Genomic DNA, 26,698 nt, shown 5'->3' with positions numbered 1-26,698 from the left:
AGGTACAGAACTGTGATACCCTAGTGCAGAAATATTCCCTCTCCCTCCGCCATCCCCCACCCACTTTTACTTTCTGTACATCCCCCCAGACACACACATCCCTCCTCATTTTATGCTTTGATATGTGAATTTAAACTGCAAACTGAAAACAAAAAGAGTTAAAAAAATTTTTTTGAATAAACTAAACCATTGGGCTTAAATATGATTGGCAAATATAACATTCATGATTGAAATAATCTAACAAGCACTTCATGTATCACATGTTTGTTTGTTATACTCTGTGTCCTGTCATTCATCCACTGAGCAGGAACAAATTTAAATACAATATCATAACAACATGGGTTGGTGGATACAATGTAACAGCCACTACACCCAATTTGTTATGCAGGCACTTAAATAAATACCAATTAAGTGTTATTGCAACAAGAATAGAATCATAACTCAAGAGCTAAGCTACCTAAACTCAGAGGTCCAAATCTAAACAGAACCTGGCAATTCAGAAGAGAGTAAAAGTGGTAAGTATACTATGTGTACGTGTGCATAGCTATGAGGCATCTCTAATAGCCAGTAAATGTTATTTTGCTCCATTATGGGTTTCCCTTAGAGAAATCACTAAATATGTGTAATACCTTCTGCTGTGGTTTTCCTAATCTGCAATATTCTGTATGTTTTATCCCAATCAGAAATTTCACTGTTCTTACTGTATGTTTGTATGTTACTCGTCTGCTGTGAGGTTTTTTTTATCTAAATCTTTTGCAATTTCTCGCATTGCTCACTTTCCTTTTTTTATTATAACTCTCCTTTTTGATTGTTCATTTTGTGCTCCTTTCATTTTGAATAATTATTTTTAGATATAATTCATATGATTATTACTTGAATCCTGGTTTCTGGTTCATGTAGAGAACTCAGTAAGTTTGGATAAGTCCACATAGCACAAAGTATTTGACATGAGAAGTCTCACGTTAGCATTTCATCATTGTGGTGTTTAATAATCTTATTTTCTTTATATCTTGGGCTCCCGCATGTCTCCAAAAAGTGTGTCACACCCAATATTTCCCTCAGTCCCTCTCATACACTTGTCTTATATATTTTCTGCTACCCAACATAACAGTGGTATTACTGTACCTACAATTGCAGTAATGGCTTATTTTTACACAACCACAGCTAGGCTAATACATTTATCACAGCTTAATACAATGTGAGGATAACACATTTTAAACATCTCGGTCACTAGTGCTTTGCGATGATGATAGTTATTGATTGAATGTGGGTTAGTTTGCAGGACCTAACTGAGAAAGATATGTTCTCAGAGGATAGGGGAGCCAGGTGTCAATATATAGTGAAAAACAAATAAGAACAAAACATAGTGCAAATACAGTTTTTAGGAAACAGAATGTGTTAGGAGAAATTCTTTCAGATGAAGACTCACATGGTTTCAGTCAAAGACAGGCATCTCAGACATCAGTGGCAAAATGCTATTTTATGCACTCACGTCTTAAGGCGGTACGGTTGGAAGAAATCCCACGCCATGACATGGATATTCCGACGTATACACCGTGTGATTTGTTCGAATAATGGCCGCTGCATCTGTACACTTTTTACTTCATTATATAATAGTAAATATTTATCACCAATTTGTGCACTATTATGTTCACTTGAGGCACTTTATGAGTAGTGATTTCTTTGATGGCACTTTGGTCGCACTAAGTAGTGCTCTTTATTACTGAAGCGCCCACTCCTGCACTTTGTAGTCTAACTGAAAAAGAGACACAATATTTTACATTTAACACTAGTTCACCTCTTGACACACTAGACATTCCCACATATTATAAGTGAATTGGATATAAAATAAAATAAGTATTGCTTGTCACCAAAATGTTCTCAAGATGCATGTTCTCTAGTCTAAGTGTTTAGCCAATAGCATTCACTATACTAATATTTATTTAATAGCTGTAACAGATACTCTGTGAATTATTTGTAGATTATTATACCTTCATGGGACCCATATTAGGGATCTTTAGAGATTATATTGTATTGTATGTCTTTATTTATATAGCGCCATTAATGTACATAGCGTTTCACAGTAGTAATACACATGGTAATCGAATAAATAACAGATAATATAAATAACAGATCATGGGAATAAGTGCTTTAGACAAACATAACATTAAGGAAGAGGAGTCCCTGCCCCGAGGAGCTTACAATCTAATTGGTAGGTAGGGAGAACGTACAGAGACAGGAGGAGGGAGTTCTGGTAAGTGCGTCTGCAGGGGGCCAAGCTTTATGTATCATGTGTTCAGAATGTTCACAGTGCTATTCGTATGCTTCTTTAAGCAAGTGTGTCTTAAGGTGGGTCTTAAAGGTGGATAGAGAGGGTGCTAGTCGGGTACTGAGGGGAAGGGCATTCCAGAGGTGTGGGGCAGTCAGTGAAAAAGGTTTAAGGTGGGAGAGGGCTTTAGATAAAAAGGGGGTAGAAAGAAGACATCCTTGAGCAGAACGCAAGAGTCGGGGTGGTGCATAGCGAGAAATTAGGGCTGAGATGTAAGGAGGGGCAGAAGAGTGTAAAGCTTTAAAAGTGAGGAGAAGAATGGAGTGTGAGATGCGGGATTTGATTGGAAGCCAGGAGAGGGATTTCAGGAGGGGAGATGCTGAGACAGATCTAGGAAAGAGTAGAGTGATTCTGGCAGCAGCCTTTAGGATAGATTGTAGGGGAGACAGGTGAGAGGCAGGAAGGCCGGACAGCAGGAGGTTACAGTAATCAAGACGGGAGAAAATGAGGGCCTGAGTCAGAGTTTTAGCAGTCGAGCAACAGAGGAAAGGGCGTATCTTGAACAATTTAATCCATGAACAACCTACAACAAATCTACATTTCTTCAAAACCAACACGGCTACGGGGACTTTGAAGTACAGAAGGTTCTCTGCAAACTTTGATATATGTTTCATCTCAACCAGGTATTGGACAACACTCAGTTACATCTGCGGGTCAGAGATATCTATAAGTGTGAGGAGACTCATAATGGCATCCACACCCCATAAAGACTATCATGATGATGAATTGGATCCTACAAATATTATAGAAACATATATTAGTGCTGATAAGACTGATAGTAAAGAGGAACTGTTGCACTATCCTTTGCGTGAACTATTTAACATATTAACTCCAGGTAGGTATGTGTATTATTGAAATAAAGGTGGAATATTATCATTTATGCAGCAATTTACATATGATTTAGAATTATTTAATATAATCATTTTTATTGGACGAATCTCTCTGTCCATGTAAGGAAATGTCAGAGGTCAAAACATATAAAAACACGATAAGATATCTTATGTAGTGTCCACTATCCTAATGGGGTGATCATCCATGAGGTGGAATGGAACCAATTCTTGCAGGAACAATCATTGAGGGAATTAATTAGCACCCAATTAGTGGAGGCGTTAGACACTCTGTGCTGTGTCTTGGCTGGTTCAGGTAGTGACAGAATATTAAAAATCTTCACAAGATGTAGCGATGCTAAATATTCATATATTGCAGTAATATCTGATAATATACCACATGTCATTATTGTATAATACAGCAAAATATTTCCACTTGGGACCCCAGTAAAGTAGGACTCTGGCTCTCGTTCACCAGCACAACACATATTTCAGGGTCAGGATGGGAGTAACATCACCTTTTATTATTAAGAGAGAACTTTACGGGATCCATGTTATTTGTAACTAACACAAGTCAGTGCTAATTTAACCTGATGTTAATCCTATGCTAAAGAGTTAAACCACGGCCACTGTATTTGCATATAATTACCTTTGTGATATGTGTTAAACTTAGGGGAAATAACGTCGTAACTAATTTAGGTTTCCTAACTGTATTTGCCCTGATATAACATAGCTTAGTGCACCTGGGCCAGGATACTTTAGAATACAGATTCTCATGGCTGACCTTCAGGTTCCTGCAAACACGCATTGTTCATATACTCCTCTCTCCACTTGCTAGGTTGATATTTTATTGTTTTCCTTTTGCTGCAGGTTGTGTGAGAGGAGACACTCTGATAGATCTCAGCTTTAGTGTCGCAATTGGTCAGCTGCTGACAGCCAGTGATTACTTCAAAGAGATCATCATGTTAGAATCGTCTGATGTCAGCATAAGAGAAATAGAAAAATGGTTAAAAAAGGAGCCAGGAGCCATGGATTTCTCTCATGCAGCTATGTTTGTCTGCGAGCTTGAGGGTAAAAGGTGAAGTATATAAATATATACAGTACATATATATAAGTACAATTTTCAATCAATTCCAAATAAAATAATCTCATAAAATAATTATGTTTGGGAGAATAATCCCATATTGTGCTGCCAGGTGAGAGAAATATAGAAACCTGACACAGTTGAGGGTTTTAACTGATGAGATCCCATGTTTCTGTTAAATCATAACATTTAGTGAGGGAGATTCCCTAAACTCTCATACCCGATATCAGAGTTTAGTGAATCCCAGCTAGTGTAGTTTGGGTGTAGGTTTTTGAAACTGGATTAGAGCACTCTATCAGGGAAGCTAGGCACTAGTCTTAATGTTATTGGGTTCAAGCAGGAGGATGGATCCCAATGGCTGGAGCCTGGATCGTGACATTAGAGACGAGCTTGGTGTAGAAGTAGTTGCAGGGGCAGATCCATAGCATAGTCAAACAGGCCAGGGTCAGAACAGGTAAAGATGAATGAAGAATGGGGTCAGGGCAGACAGGCCAGACAGATAACACAGGACCGCTGGATACAAAGTCGCATTGACCTAGAAACAAGAAAAAGTAACTTGCTGGTTTATATATGAAGCCAAGGGGTATGTCAATGAGTCTGATCCACATCAGACATCAGGCATGCAGAGCAGAAGCTCAAACATACACTGTGGCAGTGGATGCTTGAAAAGCAGAGTTCAAGTCCAACGGGCCTGACAGAATCGAACATACCTCTGGAGAGGTCTGTTACTTCATGTACCTCCTCCCCAATCGGTAGGGGAAATATACACCTCAGTCCTGAAGTTATAGACCCCATGACATCAGATTAATCAGCCAGCAGTATGGATTATCCCTTGTTGTTTGCAAATTCCCATACAGTAGATAAGAGCAAACACGGTTTCTTAGATGATGAAACGTTTATTGCCTTGCAGGATAGAGTAGGATCAATACATGAAAGTCAATCATAGACTCTGCAAGGGGAAATCCCAAGCAGGCTTTATATACACTTATCATTTTCATTGTCTAACATAGGTTGCTAGGCAGAATATAATAACTACTCCCTATTCTAAACCTATCATATTAAAGGTCACTGAAAAAAGTAAAAACTGGGTAAAACAGCTCAGTACAACAACAAAATATGATAAGATACATGTTATCTCATTATTCTGTATAACTGAAGAATTGGTACTTCTGGGCTTTAAGCCATAGGTCTGGCCTTAAGAGTCTACTGCAAACGAACCTCATACTCACAATAAGCACATTCTTTCTCACAGAAATGAATTCAGGAACACAGCATGAAGAAATGATTATGGGACATGACAAGACAGACAAAATGGATTCTGAATACTGCTAATAATTAATCTCCAGAGACCCCGCCAGTTAATTTCAACCGTCGCTTCTTTTATACTTTTCGACATCTTCTTTGATAAATATTTAACTTTATTCTTGGAAATCACGGTATCCATCTCTAGTAGAGGGTATTCCTTGAAATAACACTTGGCCCGGTACCTCAATCCCTTGGAGTCTCACCCACTCCGTATTTATCTTTTGATCACATCAAGAGAGTATTGTTGCATTAGAGGGTTTTTGTCTGTTCTTTATATATATCTTCTTGGAAGGGCATGTAGGAAATGACTTGAGTGGTCAGCTTTGTAATCAATCCTTTAACGCAAGAGATAGCAATGAATATGATGACAAAAACATATACACATTTAATCAGTCCTTGCACCAGTTTCGCTCCCAGTGACCCAAACCACGTCTAGTCCCATGTCCCAGCTATAGGATTCTTTCAAGGAGTCTTCCAGCTTTGACACTACTTCTTTTATTCCTAGTATATAATATATAATATTAGCCGTATTGTCTCATACATAGGTGCAACACTTCTCCAACAACAGCACAAACATTTCTGCTCCTATAGTTGCATTAGTTTTTACTGTACCGGAACCTGTCTTTCTGAACTAGGAATAAAATCTCAGAGCTATTGTAAAGATTCTGTAATTGTCCAATAGTATTGAAAGGATCACAATACATGGTGTAATTGCAATTACCAGTAGATGTGCCTACATGTGTCATAGTCAATTTTGAGTATGTAGACTTGGGTAACATGGACAAACAAAATTATCCGCTAACGTGTGTCACAAGTAAATATTTATTTGCTTTTCATTGGTGAATGTACGGAAGTCCATGACAGAATAAGTATAATTTTCACACATTCTACCTTTCTGATCTTTCGTTTGATTTGAATACATGTACAGTAGAGGCAACTCTTATTCGAACAAAAACCAGTGGCAATTCCCCCCAAAAAACAGGAAACACCCAGGTACATGCTGAGTACATGCCTTAAACTTTCCTGAAACTAGCCCCAGCATTTCTGCATTGATTAATGGCCTATCAGATTAACAGCGGGGGTCCCTGGCAGTCCCATTCAAACTGAATGGGACTGCCAGGGATCCCTGCTGTGTTAATCCTATGGGTCGTTAGTCAATGCAGAAATGCCTTAAACGTGCCTCAAACTAGCCCAGAACATACCCAGCACATACCCAGCACATACCCAGAATGTAACCCGGCTAGCTTACGGCAAATGTTCGAATAAACGTTGCCTCTACTGTACGCCTCTTCTGAATAAATATACGGCACTATATTGAGTGGTGTCTATACTCTATTTTGTGATAACCTGTTGAAGAACATTTCTACCTATATAAATAGTAGAGTGCACATTGAATCTTGACATATACTTTAATATTGATAGTCAGTCCTCGACAAATTCTGTCGCCAGGTCGCCTGAGGTGACTGCATTTTAGCCACTGGCGAGATGCTGTGGCGGGGTGCTGCAGCTGTGTATTGCAGCTTCTACGCCCATTTTCCTTCTCCTCCAGATGCCCCGGCGCACATGCGTAGGATCCAAGGGCATCTGGCACATCACGCATGTGCAGGCCTCAGACGCGCACGCGCAGAAGGATGCTCTTGCCTCCAGTGCATCATGCATGACCGCAGGCGAGCATGCGCAGAAGGATACTCGGGCCTTCGGTAAATCGCGCTAGTGCGTAGGCCCATTCGGTGATGCACACAGGCCCGGTGACGCACACATGCACAGGCCCGGTGACTTGCGCATGCGGAGGACCCCAGAAGCAGGCCGCAACATGAATGGACCCACCTGGAACCCTTCCTATTCCTGCCTCACATGAAACTCTCTGCTGCACAGGTGGGTCACCCAGTCAACAAACCAGTCAGTCACCCATGTCAGTCACCCACCCAGGTCAGTCACCCAGTCACCCACCCAGGTCAGTCAGTATAGTTTAGTCAGTCAACCCAGGTCAGTCAGTCACACACCCACAGAAACCAGTCGGTAAAGGCCAGTCGGTCACCCACCCAGGTCAGTCAGTCACTCACACAGTCAGTCACGCAAACAGTCAGTCAGTCACCCACACAGTCAGTCAGTCACCCACCCAGTCAAAGTCAATCACTCACCTAGTCAGTCACCCACCCAGTCAATCACCCACCCAGTCAGTCACCCACCCAATCAGTCACCAACACAGTCAGTCACCCACACAGTCAGTAACCCACACTGTAAGTCACCTTCCCAGTCAGTCACCCACCCACCCAGTCAGTCACCCACCCACCTCATCAGCCCCCCCTCACCCACACACCTCTTCTCACCCACACACATCCTCTCACCAACACACACCCTCTTATCCACACACCCACTCTCACCCACACACACTCTCCCTCAGTCACCCACACACACTCTTTCTGTGTAACCCACACACACTCTTTCTCTGTCACCCACACAAACCCTCTCTCTCTGTCACCCACAGACACTAGCTCTCCTCTGTCACACACATACACCTTTTCTCTGTCACTCACACATACTCTCTCTCTCTGTCACCCACTCTCTCTCTCTCACACTCTCTCTCTCACACACACTCTCTCTCACACACACACTCTCTCACACTGTATCACATTTTCTCTTTCATACGCTCTCTCTCATACTCTCTCTGTCTCACACTCTCTCTGTCTCACACTCTCTCTGTTTCACACTCTCTCTGTTTCACACTCACTGTCTTACACTCTCTCTCACACACTCTCCCACGCACTGTATCACATTTTCCCTTTCATACTCTCTCTCTCTGTCTCACACTCTCTCTAACACTCCCGCTGTCTCACACTTTCTCTGTCTCACACTCTCTCTGTCTCTCTCTATCTATCTCTCTCTCACACACTCTCTCTGTCTCACGATCTGGATATCTTATTTTCCCTATATATCTTAACTGCCCTATACCTACACCGAAATAACCTATACTGCTTTCTTCCAGATCTGATTTTCAAGCTTCACACGGAAGACATCAGAATCCCCCCTAACCCAGAAGACAGGTAGGGAACACCTCCTTTGCAATATATAGACTTGCGGAAATTAGGGTACCTGGACAATGATGGACTGCTTATCAGGTAAGGTCCCAGGCGGGATTGCTGCTTTAGAAAATGTGAGGCGGGGGCATCCAGACACTGGTTAAGGGGTTCAGAAAACTACTCATTCACATATGGCATTTTTTCTAGATTAGTGAGGTCATCTGACATTTTAGCGCGCACACACACACACACAAACACACAACTATGTAACAAGGACTAACTGTTGTAAAGTATAAATGTAATACAATAAATAAACTGTTATGTCAAAAACGAATGTTGTTATTAGTTCTTACTAGGAATGTATTCATTTCCTTTTTTAAAAAGCGGGACTGGGGGCGGGGCTAGGGTGCGAGTATATTTTTTTGTTTGGTGAGTCGATTTTTGGGTGATTTGTCAAGCACTAACTATTGATTGGTATGGGTATACAACTCACCCATCCCGTGGCACTTAATAGCATGTGTACACAGACATAGCAAGATGTAATATTAACAGTGAGGGCACCCAGTATGCTAGGTCTAGCAACACATTCATTTCTTCTACTGTCCCCAAATTTCCTAACACACAAAGGTATATTAGAATCGAGAACCCGTTCATTTTCGTAACTCTTTCATTTAGTTACCAGCTAAAGAAAAATAACCATACAAATAACCCCTAATAGCAACCCAACCAGGATCCACTGATCTGTTTGGTAGTTTCCAGTCAGAGTCCTTAGCCAGGTGTTAGTATCTGAAATATTAAACATACTGTAGAAAAAGAAATAGTACATATACAATAACACAGCAGCAGTTAGAGGATTCAAAGTACTTATTCTTTCGGTTCTTTGAAAACTTGAGTAAATGGATCCCTTAGGCTCGAGTAGGCGCACTTTCAGGTTCTCCGATGTAAGGTGTACAGCTTTGACCGGTATATTGAGAGACTGAAACATTTTTTATTAGTTGCATACAATACTTGCTAATTTGTTTCATCAAAGTTTTATTAGTTGCATACAATACTTGCTAATTTTTCATCGCAATTGATTTAGTCCTTAATAATTAGTTATTTTGAACTACTGGTGATCATAGGTCTTCCCATAAGTATCGCATAGGGAGATCATAAGTCAGTTGCTGCTTTAGCAAGTCCGGGGGCCTCCCATTTGCGGGAAACAATTTAAATTATCCCCTCTTTTGTTCACATGCAAACCATGCGCCATGTGAACAATGTACTGTATGATATGACATAAAGGATGATGGCATTTATAACATTGGCGGATAAGATGCACGCTCGCACAACACGCTTGGCTGCTTGACCTGCTGCAAAATTACCCTGGGAAATATGGTCTTTAAGATTTGCATGTGCAGCGAACTTAACAATAGCTACTTCTTCGGGTAAAATAAAGGCCTGTATTAGGTCTTTAACATATAGAGCATTGGCAATGGGGAACCTGCAGATGTAAGAAAAACCCTGAAACCTTGGGTAGTAGATTTGCATTAAAACCTCATGCTGGGAACAAATATAATCTGGTACCAAATTATCAGTTGTATCTCTCCGACAGGAACAATCAAAATACAAAATAAAATCTGGATTGCTAAATAGATACATTCTTTAAGATGAGAGGTTATACTGTAGATGTGGGATTTAAGGTGGGATTTCTCTGGAGAGAAAAATGGTAATCAGTTATAACATATGTAGCCCTGGTAAAATTTTGGGCTATATGTCTATCCTCCTACTGGTGTAAGCCCTGCTAATGGCAGGCCACCAGTAGTTATCATGGGTTTCCCCCGCTTCAAGCCCTGGCCTGATTGGTGCAGGTAAGCCCCTGACTCTGTGTGGAAGACAAGAGACACAGGGGAGGGGCCTGCTGACATCATGAGGGGCAGGGCTGTCTCAATTTAGTGGCAGTTCCTGCGTGTTCTGGGTCTGTCTGATCTTGGAGTTGGAGGGTGACAGTTGGAGGAGAAGCTCAGGCCAGACTGATTAGAGCTGATCAAACTCTAGGGTGATGGACCAATGCCCCCACCCTGCAGGGGGTGAGGGGAAAGCTAGCCTCACCCTGAGGGTCTACACCTTGGGGTGGAGGTCGGGAGTATTGGAGCTCCAGACAGCCCATCCTGAAGGGGTACAGCCTGGAGGATAAGGAGAGGAGGAAGATACCCTGTACATTGCCTATTGCTGCTGCTGTGTGCTGTGGTGGGAGAGTTAAATAAAGAGACATTGCTGCTTTTATAAGAGACTTGTGTGAGACTGGAATCTCTCGCCCTGAGACCAGGGCTCTCTGGAAGGATTTCACCCTACATCCTAAGGGCTTACCAGAGATGGAGGCACTGCACCGTTGCTAAAGATGAAGGCATTAACCCCAGAAGCCTGTCCCTGTTATCCCCCATACCATCGCAGGAGACTCAGGTCCTCCTGTTCCTCAAAGGTATGCACCACCATAAGACATGTAGCCAGCCCTCACTGCACCCTAGGGGTCCAGTCTGCGACCGGGGGGGGAATATGGGTTACATTTGGAGGCAAGCTGCTGAGATCCAGAAACAGGACAGGCTTTCAGCGAAGCAGAGCTGGAAGTGTTAAGTGCACCTTCCATGCAAGTGCTGGAGAAAGTAGGGCATATATGCATACCAGGGGTAGTCAGGGGAGCGTGGACTCTCGCACAGTACGCCCTGGGTGCCCTAAGAGGGTGTTGTAAGATGCGCAAAACATGTCGGAGCTGAGCATGACCACCTTCCAGTTTCCAGGAGGCTTTCTGGTGGTGGAGATCGACAGCCGAGAGTACCTCCGGTGCCTGTGCATACACTGCAGGACACCCGGACCGGCCAATAGCACGAAAGCATGATGCCCTCAATGTGGCACGTTCTACCTGTGGCCTACCGAGCCATGGCCCATGATCAAGACCCCTCGGGGTGCCTCTCCGGGAACTCTAACGGAGGTGGCGGAGGCGGCGGATGAGGCTGCCCTAGTTCCCTGCATCACCGCTGAGTTGGGAACCAAGGCCCCGCCAACTACAGAGCAGAGAGATGTTCCAGCGGAGAAGAGTGCGACCGCAGTGGAGGTACCGGAGCGGGCCCGTTTCATACCACTACCCACTGGCGGTGCCGTAAAAGACCCAGGTGACTCCCTAGCGGAGGAACCGACCAAGTCGTCTTCGGAGGAAGAAGATGGCGTCTCATCGGTGGCGATGTGCCTACCGGCGAACCACCCCAGCTGTAATAAAGATGGCGGTCCACTTACCAGAAAGAGGGAGCAGACGAGTCCGGATACCCACCGACGGCGTGTGCTGGTACGGCCTGAGGCCCGTAGAAGTCCCATTGCCGTGGTGACTCCCAGTGCGGCGGAGACGGGATCCGAGACGGCTCCGGAGGAACCAGAGATCAACAGCCGGCAGCGGAGCGGAAAGGAGACACCCCACCCCCTAACTCCCGCCAGGCGAAGACACAACCTGCAGAGGACGAGAGAGAGAGGTTTGCGGCCTACCTGCCCATCCGCAGACCGGATGATCCACCACCACCCCTTCCGGTCCTCGACGCACTTCCGGTGCGAGACCACGAAGCGGATGGAGATTCCGCGGGCACCAGTGATGACGTCACTTCCGGGTCCGGCTGGCCCGGCGGCCCGGCACCGTTATTTCCAGCAAGAGGAGCAGCCATGGCAGCTGTGCTGGCCACATTAAAGGCCCAAGGCGTATCCAGAGGAGCACGAAGCACGCCGGAGAGGGCAAGTCGAAAACTGCCCACTGGTCACGGCATTGGCCGACTTATAGACACTATAACGGACATTGCCGATACCCCTGCCCCTAGCGCCATTGCCCCGGCCACTGCCCCTGCCCCGTCATGATTCATGACACCGGGACCTAGCAGGGATAAGTTAAGCAAGAACCCAAAATACTCTACAAATTGGGGGGATTGGAAGCTGAGTGATGAAGGGTCTGATGGGGAGATACCGTATGCAAATGTTATTCATGTACCTAACCCTGCACTATTTTCTCCTGTGCCTAGAGGGATGGCCTGAGGGTCCCATACTACTGCGGCAGCAGGGCCTGTGAGTAAGGTGGTCCACAAGATGAACCCCACCATTTACACCGATGATTCAAGAGGTAGACGCAGATGCTCGCACTCTACTGAGGCAGTCACGTCAGGTGTGTCCTCACAAACAGAGTCAGAGGCAGGTACTTCCAGTGCAGTATCAGGGTACGAGCACTATGACAAGTGGTGGGCACCTCTATTTACAGGATACCACAAGGGTATGGACCGTACAAGGTTCCTGTTAATAAGGAACAACATAGTCGACCATTGGTGGGCTGTAGGTGCCTTTACTCCCCAGGAGGTGGCGGATGAGTTAGAGCATAGATACCAGGAGATAGGGCAAAAAAACATCCTTCCTAAAGGGGCTGCCATATTGTATGATGATGTTGCGCCAGAGGAGCCTGAGTTTTGGGTACTGCCAAGCAGGGCGGGTAACCGTAAGCTTACCAAGCTGAGCTGAGCAGACAGGGCCATAGTGGCCAGGTATAGACAATCGCACGGCTATGAGTTTCCCTATGTGCCGGTGCCAATAATGCAAGATATTGAGGAGCAGAGGCATAGCTGGCTCAGAGAAGCAGTAATGGAGTATTTACGTACGAGGTTCGGTAAGGCGGGTTATCACAATGAGGATAAAATATGTGATGTGATCCGGGCCTGGAGCATTGGGAGAAGCATATACATGCACAGTGTAGTGTATCGGCCGGAGTATGGGTCGGTACAGCCGTACTATGTTAAGGTAACGGATCATAATGGGTGGGAAGTACGAAAGCCTGACCCGCGACATTATTATTAAGTTGGTTCTTCATGTTGGGAGTAACCGTGTGCCTTTTTGTTATACGCCATCCGGGTGGATGGTCTGATGTGCAGACACTAATCAACTATGTGTTTGTTTCCCAGATTGTTCACCTGCAGGATGGTGCTGCTAATGTTAGGTCCAAGTGGGGACCATTGGATTCCACTTGAGGGAGAGTGTAGCCCTGGTAAGATTTTGGGCTATATGTCTATCCACCTAATGGTGTAAGCCCTGCTAAGGGCAGGCTTCCAGTAGTTATCATGGGTTTCCCCCGCTTCAAGCCCTGGCCTGATTGGTGCAGGTAAGTCCCTGACTTTGTGTGGAAGGCAATAGACACAGGGGAGGGGCCTGCTGACATCATGAGGGGCAGGGCTGTCTCAATTTAGTGGCAGTTCCTGTGTGTTCTGGGTCTGTCTGGTCTTGGAGTTGGAGGGTGACAGTTGGAGGAGAAGCTCAGGCCAGACTGAGTAGAGCTGATCAAACTCTAGGGTGGTGGACCAGTGCGCCTCACCCTGCAGGGGGTGAGGGGAAAGCTAGCCTCACCCTGAGGTTTACACCTTGGGGTGGAGGTTGGGAGTATTGGAGCTCCAGACAGCCCATCCTGAAGGGGTACAGCCTCGAGGATAAGGAGAGGAGGAAGATACCCTGTACCTTGCCTATTGCTGCTGCTGTGTGCTGTGGAGAGAGAGTTCAATAAGGAGACATTGCTGCTTTTATAAGAGACTTGTGTGAGACTGAAATCTCTCGCCCTGAGACCAGGGCTCTCTGGAAGGATTTCACCCTACATCCTAAGGGCTTACCAGAGATGGAGGCACTGCACGTTGCTAAAGATGAAGGCATTAACCCCAGAAGCCTGTCCCTGTTATCCCCCATACCATCGCGGGAGACTCAGGCCCTCCTGTTCCTCACAGGTATGCACCACTATAACACATGTAGCCAGCCCTCACTACACCCTAGGGGTCCAGTCTGCGACCGGGGGGGGGGGGGGGATTATGGGTTACACATATATCACATATTTAGTTAACTTTACAGTAGAAAAATTGTGAATACATCTCTTACTGCACCAATATAAAACATTTAGTTATTTAGTACAGTACATTCCAACATTGGTCCTTCTAAAAATATCATAATTAACAAACCAAATGTTTTATATGGAAGTATGAAACTTTACAGTGATTCAGTATTGGACTCACATAAATTCCCTGCACTGTATTCTTTGTGAAGGGCTGAGCACACTCCTGGTGCTATACAAATAAAGATATACATACTCAGAAATTTTAATTTTTAGTTAATTAAATAGTATCAGAACCTTTGACCAAATTCCTTGGTGTATAGCCAGTTTTCTGTGCGCTATGCCAAATGTCCTTGGGCAAGACTGGACTGTTCTTACTAAGATACTAAGACCGCGTGAGGCCTCTATAATACACTTACCTTGCCTTCCAGCAATGCGCCATCGGGGTAACCCGGCGTTCCCGGAAGAAGCCTCACGGCGAAACGGCAGTCGGAGCGGAGCGGAGCCGGGTCATACCTTCACATCCCCCTGACCCACGCATGCCCTGTGCAACATTATGCTTATGCTTACCTCAACTATAAACACAAAAGGCATGTCACACCGCTCACTAATTCAAGTTTAGATAATACTTAATCAGAGATGTATCAAAAATGGGTGCTACCTATGTACAGTAGTCAATAGTATTAACAATTGAGTGAAAAATGGTGACGCATCACCAGATCACTCACAGAATGTACATTTGTGGTGCACTCCACACTAATAATGTTTATTTGATTTTAATAGTGACTATTCAACGTGAAACACAAAGGTGACAAAGTGAAAAATATAAAAATCTTTAAAAACTAACACGTGGTGTAGATGTAGCTAATTCCAGTTATATTTAGTGTAGATCTGTATAACACTATCCTCCTGCTCAAATTGCAAAAATGAGATTTCTACACACAGTCGATCACCAAAAAATCTGGTAAGCAGACTCATATAACCTAGCCCCAGCAATAAGATAAATACAGCATGAAATGAGAACAACACAGCGCCCGTGTAGACTGCAGAGTCTCTGATAAACCGTTACTCTCAGAGGTAAGTATGCAGGGTGGAGGGGGGATTCCCTAATTTACTAAGCTACCATATGAACGCTGTTTGGATTCAAACAGCACAGCTCCAACATCGCTGTCAAATTTTACTCGGGACGTCACATCACGTGGTGTAGCTGATTCCTGGTTTATCGGAGCCCCGGCTTGTATGCTGGATGCGGGCGGGTAGCCGTGATCCATGAGAGATGCAGCGTTCAAGCGTTCAATCATAGCTAAGTACTTCTGTGCTAAGTGTTATGTTGCAGAGTTTATGCTTGGTTTATTATCACTAGCTACAGGGACTCCCGAGTAAAATTTGACAGCAATGTTGGAGCTGTGCTGTTTGAATCCAAACAGCGTTCATATGGTAGCTTAGTAAATTAGGGAATCCCCCCTCCACCCTGCATACTTACCTCTGAGAGTAACGATTTATCAGAGACTCTGCAGTCTACACGGGCGCTGTGTTGTTCTCATTTCATGCTGTATTTATCTTATTGCTGGGGCTAGGTTATATGAGTCTGATTACCAGATTTTTTGGTGATCGACTGTGTGTAGAACTCTCATTTTTGCAATTTGAGCAGGAGGATAGTGTTATACAGAGCTACACTAAATATAACTGGAATTAGCTACATCTACACCACGTGTTAGTTTTTAAAGATTTTTATATTTTTCACTTTGTCACCTTTGTGTTTCACGTGGAATAGTCACTATTAAAATCAAATAAACATTATTAGTGTGGAGTGCACCACAAATGTACATTCTGTGAGTGATCTGGTGAAGCGTCACCATTTTTCACTCAATTGTTAATATTACCTCAACTATACACTCAGACTGATGTTCTGGCGCCTGATGCTGGCTGCTGGCTATCATTTCACTGTGGGATTGGAACGCTGGGGGTCTGTATTCACTGCACATTGTGCCTCATTTGGACCTCCTCTCTACCTTACCAACTACATGTTTGCAATACCTCATTAGCATCAGGACTTTACTCTGCACTTTAGCATTCTCAGGGTCTTCTCACGATACCTATATGGCTCTGGACATGTTACTTACCATCCTTACCTTAGCCAATTAGGTTTTTGCTGTTTACATTTTCATTTTCTCCCCATGTCAGTATTCATTTTTACCTGTTATTTCATGTGTCATACTTTGTAGCATTTAGATATTTTTTTCTAATTGCTTTATATGCAGGTTTTTGGTTTATGGGTTATATTTTTATTTATCATTTTATAATTTATTGTGTTATTTGGTTGTTCCAATTATTTTTGAGTCCATATTTACCACATGATCGGCCGATCATTATTACATTTCTAGGGGAATTTTCCTTTCCCCTAGTTTTGTTTTGCTCTACTGGGACTCTCATTCTATGGTTCTTCCATTTTTGTTTTTTGTTTTGTTTAGTATCTTATGGATACAGCAGTTGTTTACCATGTGGAATGTGTTTAGGTATGTCCTATCTGTTTTAATTTTGCATTGCTAATGAAATCCATTTTTCTATTTTTCACTATATATGTTTTGAGTGCTCCATTTTTGACCCTCTTTTTTCACTTTGTGGTTATATAGTCTTTGGGTCAGTAGCACCGCCAGAGGGTATTATTTACCCTGATGCCTGGTTTTGTGTATTATCTATTCTCTTTTGAGCTGATTTGACTGCGGCACCTATTCTGTGTGTTTAATATATATATATATTGTGATGCCGACACCACATTGCAGTCTCTTTTGTCCCAAATGAGGCAGGAAACACTGTATTTCTCTATACTTGGGGTTTATTTACAGGGATAAATAATATGAATAGGCCCACCGTCCCTTTGAGAAAAACCAAATAATAAAATCAAATCCTATTTCCTTTAGGAAAGCTAACTACACATTTCAGCAGCAACCCTTACTAACCCGGCTGCCAGCTAAGCCAGTTGTCAGCCCCAAAACATGTACATTGCATACAAAGTCTCTGCAGATAATAACAAAGCGCTTGCCTTATCTTTAATCCTTTAAGGTCCTCTGCAACCAGACGTCACTGCTTCAGCACAGCTCTCTCAGCAGTGTCTCTCAGACTTCTTTTACCAGCCTCCATTAGCTGGGGAGCTCCTCTGTCTCATCCCTTCTCTGGGATAAACTGTCTCTCTGTGCCTTGCAGCTTCCAGCCTTTAAAAAGCACTTCCTGACTATTCAGAACAGGTTGATTAGCTTCATTAGTTATCACCTGAATAGCCTTTCCAAGGAGGATTAAATTAACTCTTTGTGGTGAAAAAGTCCAATAGCTTCCCCATTCAGCCCCTAGAGGACAGCGATGGCACCACAATATATATATACCTTGTGAAACATTTTATACTGTAGCGTGACATGCCACTCTACAACATACAATACCTCTATCTTCAACAGTTAAATTGGATCCTCTGCCTTGGAACAGAAAAACATTTGAAATATTTAACAGCTCAGAGTTTAAAATTGAGCTTTTCCCACAGCCCAATGCAGACTAAAGTATACATGGCAACCCAAAAATAAAAATCCCGAGACCTAATCAAGGGCTAAGACACCCTTAACATATAATTTAAACAGTGTGCTTTTAGCAGCATTTAAAAAAAATTCCCAAACATATCCTAACCAGAAAAAATAAAATTGAAATGTATTTACTGGTTACTCACAAACAGTAAAAAACACAAGGGGACTTTCCTTTAACTTTTGAAAACACGGAATATAGACACAAAATAAACAGAAAAAACTAATCTTTCACACAGCCAATTTAACAAACAAAAAAGCAAATATCTCACCTACCCTTATAATAAGAAAACAAAATAGTTTGGTGCTGCATAAACTAAGATAATAAAAAATGTCCTTCTCTTTTTCTTATTATAACTAGCCTGTTTCTAAAATTAATTTGAAGCTACTGAGCCTCTATTTAACTTGTGTGCCTGAAATGTGTCCTACACGTTATTTCTGTGTAGTGTGTTCATAACTGAAGTGGATGGGCTGTTACAGTCTGGGCTGCTATTCTGATTCTGTCTCTCTTCTCTCTTGAGGTGGAAATTGAGGGGGGAGAATGTCATTTTGGTTAAGGGAACACATCGCCTGGCCAGTACGATAAGTACCCTTATTTTTCCAGTGACTGGGTTGAATACAAAAATGGTAAAGATCAAAGGTTCTTCCTGAATTTGCCCTTTCTTTGCCATCCTCTCTCTCCATGGACACCCAAACTCTCCTCTGCCCAGTGTTGATTAGTTTGTGTTGTAGTGGGGGTGTACACCTTTAAATAAAACTTCATAGCGAGCAATTTATTATATTTTTATTTTTGTACAAACTTGCAAGTTTCTAAATGGTAACTTTTGTAAAGACGTGAGAAAGAAAGAATCCCTTTTGTGCTACACTAAGATGACACCCCGAATAGAAATTAAAACTAATTTTATTGAAATCAATTAAAAATATATCAGTGTTGGGTTGACATAAAAGACCTGTGAACCAAAATATAATAAAACAATTAAAGCAAGGAGAGGCATGTGTGATTATTCAGACGCAACAAAGTCTTGATATATATCCTTTTATGTAATACAGTTGACTGTAGTTATACTATTGAATATCCTACATCTCATGGTGAATCCAATATATCTGTATAAGCATCAGTGAAAAAAGCTTGGTGTTTTTGGACTTACGTGTAACAATCCACCCAGGAGGTACTATCAGCACAACGGCTCATTCTAAACAAACTGCTAAAAATAGCTATTTAAGACCAGATCCGATATCATTAATTAGAGGCATCCCCACTGGACAATATCTCAGAATTCAAAGAAACTATTCGGATACTGCTGATTTTAAAATGTTCTCCTTGTTTTAATTGTTTTTATTATAATTTGGTTTACAGTTCTTTTGCATTAACCCCAACACTGACACTGACCTTCCGTGAGGGGAGAAGACACCATCCTGAGATCTTGTGAGGCTGTTCACCTGAAGTCCCGTTCCTGACTAGCTTGCTTATCCGGTGTTTGGTAACACACGTGTTGATCACATGATATGCTCTTGACCTGTCTATTTTATGTACGCAGAATACTTACCTTTTATTAATATAATATTGTTTTGATTTACTTCACAATTAGCGTATTGCACTGTTTCTTTTGACTTTGACCACCCCTCAGTAACTGATGTGTTAGGGTTTCTTCACATTATGCTCCCTTTTATCACTCCCCTCTTCAAGCGTTAGAGCAGGGAAAATACCACCCCCTAGGGAGACCCCCCAATTTTTGGGGGTAATTTTGTATACATATAAGCAGGCGTTCCCATTATTTAACTCTCACACAAGACTTGAACAAAGATTCACTCTGGTAAAATTAATTAGGGTGTTCAGGTCAGTTTTTACAGCTCTTGTCAAGGGTAAATCAATTAATTGACGGCACCGAGATTACTTCTGTATCAGAACCTGACTCAGCCACTTATTACTGTGGGGAAGAGGGAAGGACACGGTTTCTGATTTATACTACCACACACAGGGATTATTTAAGCAAACAACCCTTTTTAACATATTTATACCTGTCAAACTAATAAACATTTGGGGAAAAACTAATTTTCCCTACTTTGGACATATATCTAGGGCGTGTTCCCCACTGAGGTTCTCAATACTTGAGACAACTCTCAATCCAGGTGGGGAAGACCCCTCTTGGGAATCCGGTAAACACCCCTTTTGGGAATCCGGTAAACACCCCTCTTGGGAATCTGGTAAACGCTTCAGACTATCAGATTCTTTTTAGGCAAAAACAATCTGTTGAGAATAATGAGGGGCTCTGATGAACTGGGACATTAACAGTGCCAGGCAGTGCACTCATACTTGGTTAATCTGGCATTAGGAATTTGGATTGTGTGTCTTAGATTTTAGTTGGCAAAATTGTAATTTCTGCTTATTTACTTTATGCCCTTTTTCAGCTAATACATTATTGTTCTGATTACTGTCATTCTAGTTTCTCTGGTCATCTCTTTTATGAGCTATGCAATTTCCGGCAACATTTCCTGCTTTCTACAATTATAACACTTTCTGTCCCTTCTTTGAACCCTATCCTGTGACACCACTTGGGTCCTATCTTATCCTCAACTTTCATTAACCGGTCTATTTTGAAAAGAACACAGTTTGTGCCTTAAGAAATTTAACTTTCTGAGCCTTTTTCTGCATAGCTTCTCAGCTCCTTTGCATATGATCTACTACAGTAGTAATTTCTGACAAACTTTTATGCTCCCAACCAATACACACAGTCTGTCCCAATTCCTGCATGGAAACTTTCACAAAAGTCGCCACAATATAGGGACCCTGTCCAATCATAATATAATTTGGAGTTTATTTTTCAGCACCCTCCTTTTCCTCAATAGGATTCTTTTGAGTCATATTAAACTTTCCACAAAAAACTGTCTACACAGGACTTTCCACACAGACCACACAGATGATAATAACTGCAGATTTACATTATTCTCACTAAGAACCTCTATACCACACAGTTTAAATAACACACTCAGTTTAAATACACTCTGCTCATATTACTCGACCTCTCTGCAGCATTCGACACCGTGAACCACCCTCTACTCCTTCACATTCTCCATACTCTTGGTATTCGGAACAAAGCTTTATCCTGGATCTCCTCTTACCTCTCCCATCATACCTTCAGTGTCTCTTTTGCTAACACCTCCTCCTCCTCTATTGATCTCTCTGTGGGGGTACCCCAGGGCTATGTCCTGGGACCCCTTCTCTTTTCTCTCTACACACTCTCTCTAGGTGACCTAATCCCATCTTTTGGGTTTAAATATCACCTCTATGCTGACGACACACAAATTTACCTTTCAACCCCTGACCTTACACCTGCTATACAGACCAAAGTTTCTGAATGCCTCTCTGGAATATCATCCTGGATGGCCATCCGCCGACTGAAACTTAACATGGCAAAAACAGAGCTCCTTATACTTCCTCCCAAACCTGGCCCTACTACCTCCTTCCACATTGCTATTGGAAATACGATCATTCACCCAGTAGCCCACGCACGCTGCATAGGGGTTACACTTGATTCCTCACTCTCATTCTCCTCTCATATTCAAAACGTTTCTAAAACTTGTCGCTTTTTCCTCTGCAATATCACAAAGATACGCCCTTTCCTCTGTTACTCAACTGCTAAAACTCTGACTCAGGCCCTCATTCTCTCCCGTCTGGATTACTGTAACCTCCTGCTGTCCGGCCTTCCTACCTCTCACCTGTCTCCCCTACAATCTATCCTAAATGCTGCTGCCAGAATCACTCTACTCTTTCCTAAATCTGTCTCCGCATCTCCCCTCCTGAAATCCCTCTCCTGGCTTCCGATTAAATCACGTATCTCACACTCAATTCTCCTGCTCACGTTTAAAGCTTTACATTCTTCTGCCCCCCTTACATCTCAGCCCTAATTTCTCGCTATGCACCATCCCGACTCTTGCGTTCTTCTCAAGGATGTCTTCTTTCTACCCCCTTTGTATCTAAAGCTCTCTCCCGCCTTAAACCTTTCTCACTTTCTGCCCCACACCTCTGGAATGCCCTTCCCCTCAATACCCGACTAGCCCCCTCGCTATCCACCTTTAAGACACACCTTAAGACACATCTGCTTAAAGAAGCATTTGAGTAGCACTGGATAATCATGGACACATGACACATAAAGCTTGGCCCCCTGCAGACGCACTTACTAGAATTCCCTCCTACTGTCTCTGAACGTTCTCCCTACCTACCAATTAGATTGTAAGCTCCTCGGAGCAGGGACTCCTTCCTTAATGTTACTTTTACAGTATGTCTGAAGCACTTATTCCCATGATCTGTTATTTATATTATTTGTTATTTATATGATATGTATTACTACTGTGAAGCACTATGTACATTTATGGCACTATATAAATAAAAACATACAATACACACAGATGAAAACAACTATAGATTTACGTTATTCTCACACAGAACCTCTATTCCACACAGTTTGTTATCAATTGATTCTTACAATAACTTACTCATTATCAGAATTCCGTTACCCGGACTAGACTGCAAAGAGACATCATGATCTCATGAAACACTCAACATTTTAAACTAAAGGCATTTCAAAAAGCACCTTACCTTATCAATCATATGATCATAGAGATGAGAGTTCCATGTGAGCCGTCTGTCTTCTCTGGTCCATGTGTCCGAGATTTTGAAATCCCATCCTCGTCGCCAATCAGTCATTGTTTGTAAATTCACAGAGATAAGAGCAAACGTGGGTTCTTAGATAATGAGTAATTTTTTGCTTTACAGCAGGCCTGCACAACATATGGCCCACCCGCGACGGCCCCACTTCACCACCCTTCCCTTGTAAGGAAAGAAGGCGCGCGCGGCCGCATGCTGTATGTAGCGGTGCACAAACTGGGGGGCGCAGGCTGCGTGCGGGGAAGCCTGGGGGTGGGCAGAGCTGTGCACGGGCGGCCAGAAGCTCACAAGCTCCTTGCTGCTGCTCCATGTGTGATCTCTGCCTGCAGCGGGGGCGGGGCCTTCCCTGAACACACAGAGCCCCTCCTCCTCCTGTCCCAGTACTCAGCCCACATGAGGGACTGCAGCAGGCTTATAGTGAAAGTAAGTGAGCAGGCTTAAGAGAGTGAGAGAGTGGGTGAGGGGTAGAGTGTGTCATATTGAAGGGAGGGGGATAGAGTGTCATATTGAGTGGAGGCAAAGAGTGTCCTATTGAGGGGAGGGGGAGAGTGTCATATTGAGGGGAGGGGGAGGGAGAGTCATATTGAGAGGAGGGGGAGAGTGTGTCATATTGAGGGGAGGGGGAGATTGTATCATATTGAGGGGAGGGGGACAGAGTGTCATATTGAGGAGAGGGGGAGAGTGTCATAATGAGGGGAGCGGGAGAGAGTGTCATATTGAGGGGAGGGGGAGAGAGTGTCATATTGAGGGGAGGGGGAGAGAGTGTCATAATGAGGGGAGGGGGTGATTGTGTCATATTGAGGGGAGGAGGAGAGAGTGTCATATTGAGGGAAGGGGGAGAGTGTCATTTTGAGGGGAGGGGGAGAGTGTCAAATTGAGGGGAGGGGGAGAGTGTGTCATATTGAGGGGAGGGGGAGAGTGTGTCATATTGAGGGGAGGGGGAGAGAGTGTCATATTGAGGGGAGTGGGAGAGAGTGTCATATTGAGGGGAGGGGGAGAGAGTGTCATTTAGGGGAGAGGGAGAGTGTCATACTGAGGGGAGGGGGAGAGAGTGTCATATTGAGGGGAGGGGGAGAGTGTGTCATATTGAGGGGAGGGGGAGAGTGTGTAATATTGAGGGGAGGGGAGAGTGTGTAATATTGAGGGGAGGGGGAGAGAGTGTTATATTGAGGGGAAGGGGAGAAAGTGATATATTGAGGGGCGGGGGAGAGAAGGTCATATTGAGGGGAGGGGGAGAGAGTGTCATATTGAGATTAGGGGGAGAGAGTGTCATTTAGGGGAGGGGAGAGTGTCATATTGAGGGGAGGGGGAGAGAGTGTCATATTGAGGGAAGAGAGACATGGGGGGTGTCTGCTGACATGGGATGCTGACTTGGGGGGGATGCTGACATGGGATGCTGACTTGGGGGGGTGCTGACATGGGATGCTGACTTGGGGGGGGATGCTGACTTGGGGGGATGCTGACTTGGGGGGGGGCTGCTGACATGGAATGGGCTGGGGGGATGTGGAGGGGGTATTGTGTGTTTGATGTAGAGGGGGCTATTGTGTGTTTAATGTGGAGGGGGTTATTATGCGGGTGAGGGGGAGAGATGGGGGTATGAGAGATAGATGGGGATTATCACAAAGGTTGATAGTGAGGGGTTCTGGGGGAGATATGAGGATGATGATGATGAGAGGTGCTGGAGGAGAGATGATGATGATGATGATGATGATGATGATGATGATGATGATGATGATGATGATGATGATGATGATGATGATGATGATAATGATGATTTTACCCGTGCGGCCCAATTTTTTTTTCCCTTGGAGTTCGGCCCTTCTCACTTTACAAATTGGGCAGACCTGCTTTACAGCATAGAACAGGTGTGTGCAAAATTTATTAGCTGCGCCCCCCTTGCCTGCCCTGCCCCTAGGTCGCGCCCCCCTTACCTTGAATAATCACGTCACATGACCCGCTGAGGCATTTGACGCCAGTCACCATGGAGATGCATGGACGAGAAGCCAGGTAAGAGAATTTACAGAGGCCTTGTACTAATTAGTGTGGGGCATCTGTAACCCCCTTGCCCACCCTAAAATCTGTCATGCCCCCCTGGGGGTTCACACCCAAGTTTACGCATCCCTAGCATAGAGTATGATCAATACATGAAAGTCAATCATAGACTCTGCAAGGGGAGGTCCAAAGCAGACTTTATTTACACTTATCATTTTAATTGTTTTGCATAGATTGCTAGGCAGAATATAATGACTACTCCCAATTCTAAACCTATCATCTTAAATGTCACTAAAATAAGTAAAATCTTGATTAAAACAGCTGAGTAGAACAACAAAGTATGATAAGATACATGTTATGTAATTATTATGTATAACTGAAGAATTGCTACTTATGGGGATTGAGCCATAGTCCTGGACTTGAGGGTCTACTGCGAACAAAACTCATACTCGCAACAAGAACATTCTTTCTTACAGAAAGGAAATCAGGAACACAGCATGGAGAAATGATTATGAGACATAACAAGACAGACCAAATGGATTCTGAATGCTCCTAATACAGTAATTCATCTCCAGAGACCCCTAGACCATTTCAACACCCTTTAGGTAGACGTTCAGGGTAGTAAGACCCTCAATGCAGGAGGGAGACTCGGCAGGAGATCCAATACCAAAGCGAGATAAATTGTACAGTTTTTTTATGAGAGAAGCAGAGTCCTGGACACACCCTTTTACAGTGCTCTGTGTCCTGCATTCAGCTCATATATGACCCAAATAGCCCTGACAAATGAATCCAACATTCTGAATATCTGGACCTTAGGGAATTCCCGGAGTCAGCTGTAAAATTCACTCCCAGAATTACCTACAGAAGCAGGGATTAGAGATCACAAGAGCACAGGAAGAATAATGTCTTAAATAAATCATTTTTTCTATAGAAACTATTCAGAATAGGAAACAGAGCAGGCACAGGTACACTGAACATGGGAATACAAAGAAATATTCTGTAGCTGTATGGTCTGTTTTAGATTCCAAATATCTCCTTATAAAGTACCGTCCACATTGTACAGTTTTCCCGCTTAAGTCAGCATTAGGTTGGAAACAGACACAGAAAACATATGATAGTTATAAAGGTGGATGAATGCTAGAGACGTAATTCTGCAATGTATATGTTTTACATAATTAACTGAAGAAACAATTAATTGTTTTTCAGTGAGGGATGGGAGGAGAAAGAAGAAAAAGTAAGAAGAGCAGTCAAACATGTTGTAAAATGTGATTTCACCAAAGCCAACCCATTGGACCCTGTTGTGGTGCCACAAGCAGACGTGCTGACCAGTGTTTGGTACTTGGAAGCTGTTAGCAAAGATCATGACAGTTATCTCAGTAACCTGAAAAAAATGTCATCATTTCTGAAGGTTGGAGGGCATCTGATCCTGTTTGGGTTTCTCAACATGTCATATTACATGATTGACAAACGCAAGTTTTCAATGCTGACCTATGATGAGGAGTTTGCAAAGAAAGCTCTTAGAGACACAGGGTATAGCATTAAGAGTTTTGGGAAATGCAAAAGCAAATTAAATACTCATATGGTAGACTATGAACATATTGGGTATTTTGTGGCTTGCAAGGAAAGGGAGGTTTAATAACCAATAATCTTACATCATATTTACTAAGCATTCCTCTGTCTCGACACTAGCGAATTTCTCCACGTTCACACTATTTGTTTCCTAGTCTTGTTTCTACAAACAAAGCAGGGGGGTTACACTTTTAATGTTCCGCAAACCTGGATTACCTTTGCAGTGCCTCTTATCCTGTTACAGCTGGAGAGAACTGTAAGGTACAGAAATTGCATGTTTACTGACATATCCACTTATTAAAAAATCTGAGATTTTCCGTGTCTGAATTTGTGCTAAATTGTGAGCTCCGTGGCCTTGGTTACCTCGTGGTTTTGGGAATGTGAATTGTTCCCCTGTTTTCTCTCTCTCTTTAATTTCTCACCTTCTTTTTCTCTCTGTCTCTCAAAACTTCTCTAAAAAACACGCTGTCAAACACA

General features: G+C 43.3%; 1 protein-coding gene across 1 annotated transcript; it reads left to right on the top strand.

Annotated features, from left to right (window-relative positions):
* Positions 1–457: 457 nt before the first annotated feature.
* On the top strand, positions 458–26,698 carry LOC142496950 (nicotinamide N-methyltransferase-like). The gene is made up of 4 exons (XM_075604073.1): positions 458–515; positions 2,953–3,164; positions 4,027–4,234; positions 25,859–26,698. Exons 2-4 carry the CDS (start codon positions 3,017–3,019, stop codon positions 26,286–26,288), a joined length of 786 nt encoding a protein of 261 aa, XP_075460188.1. The 5' UTR covers positions 458–515; positions 2,953–3,016; the 3' UTR covers positions 26,289–26,698.

Source organism: Ascaphus truei, chromosome 6 (assembly GCF_040206685.1).
Source record: "Ascaphus truei isolate aAscTru1 chromosome 6, aAscTru1.hap1, whole genome shotgun sequence".
NCBI classification, from domain to species: Eukaryota; Metazoa; Chordata; class Amphibia; order Anura; family Ascaphidae; genus Ascaphus; species Ascaphus truei.
The sequence above is the reverse complement of the archived record's forward strand: the minus strand, read 5'-3'. Positions and strand labels throughout refer to the sequence as shown.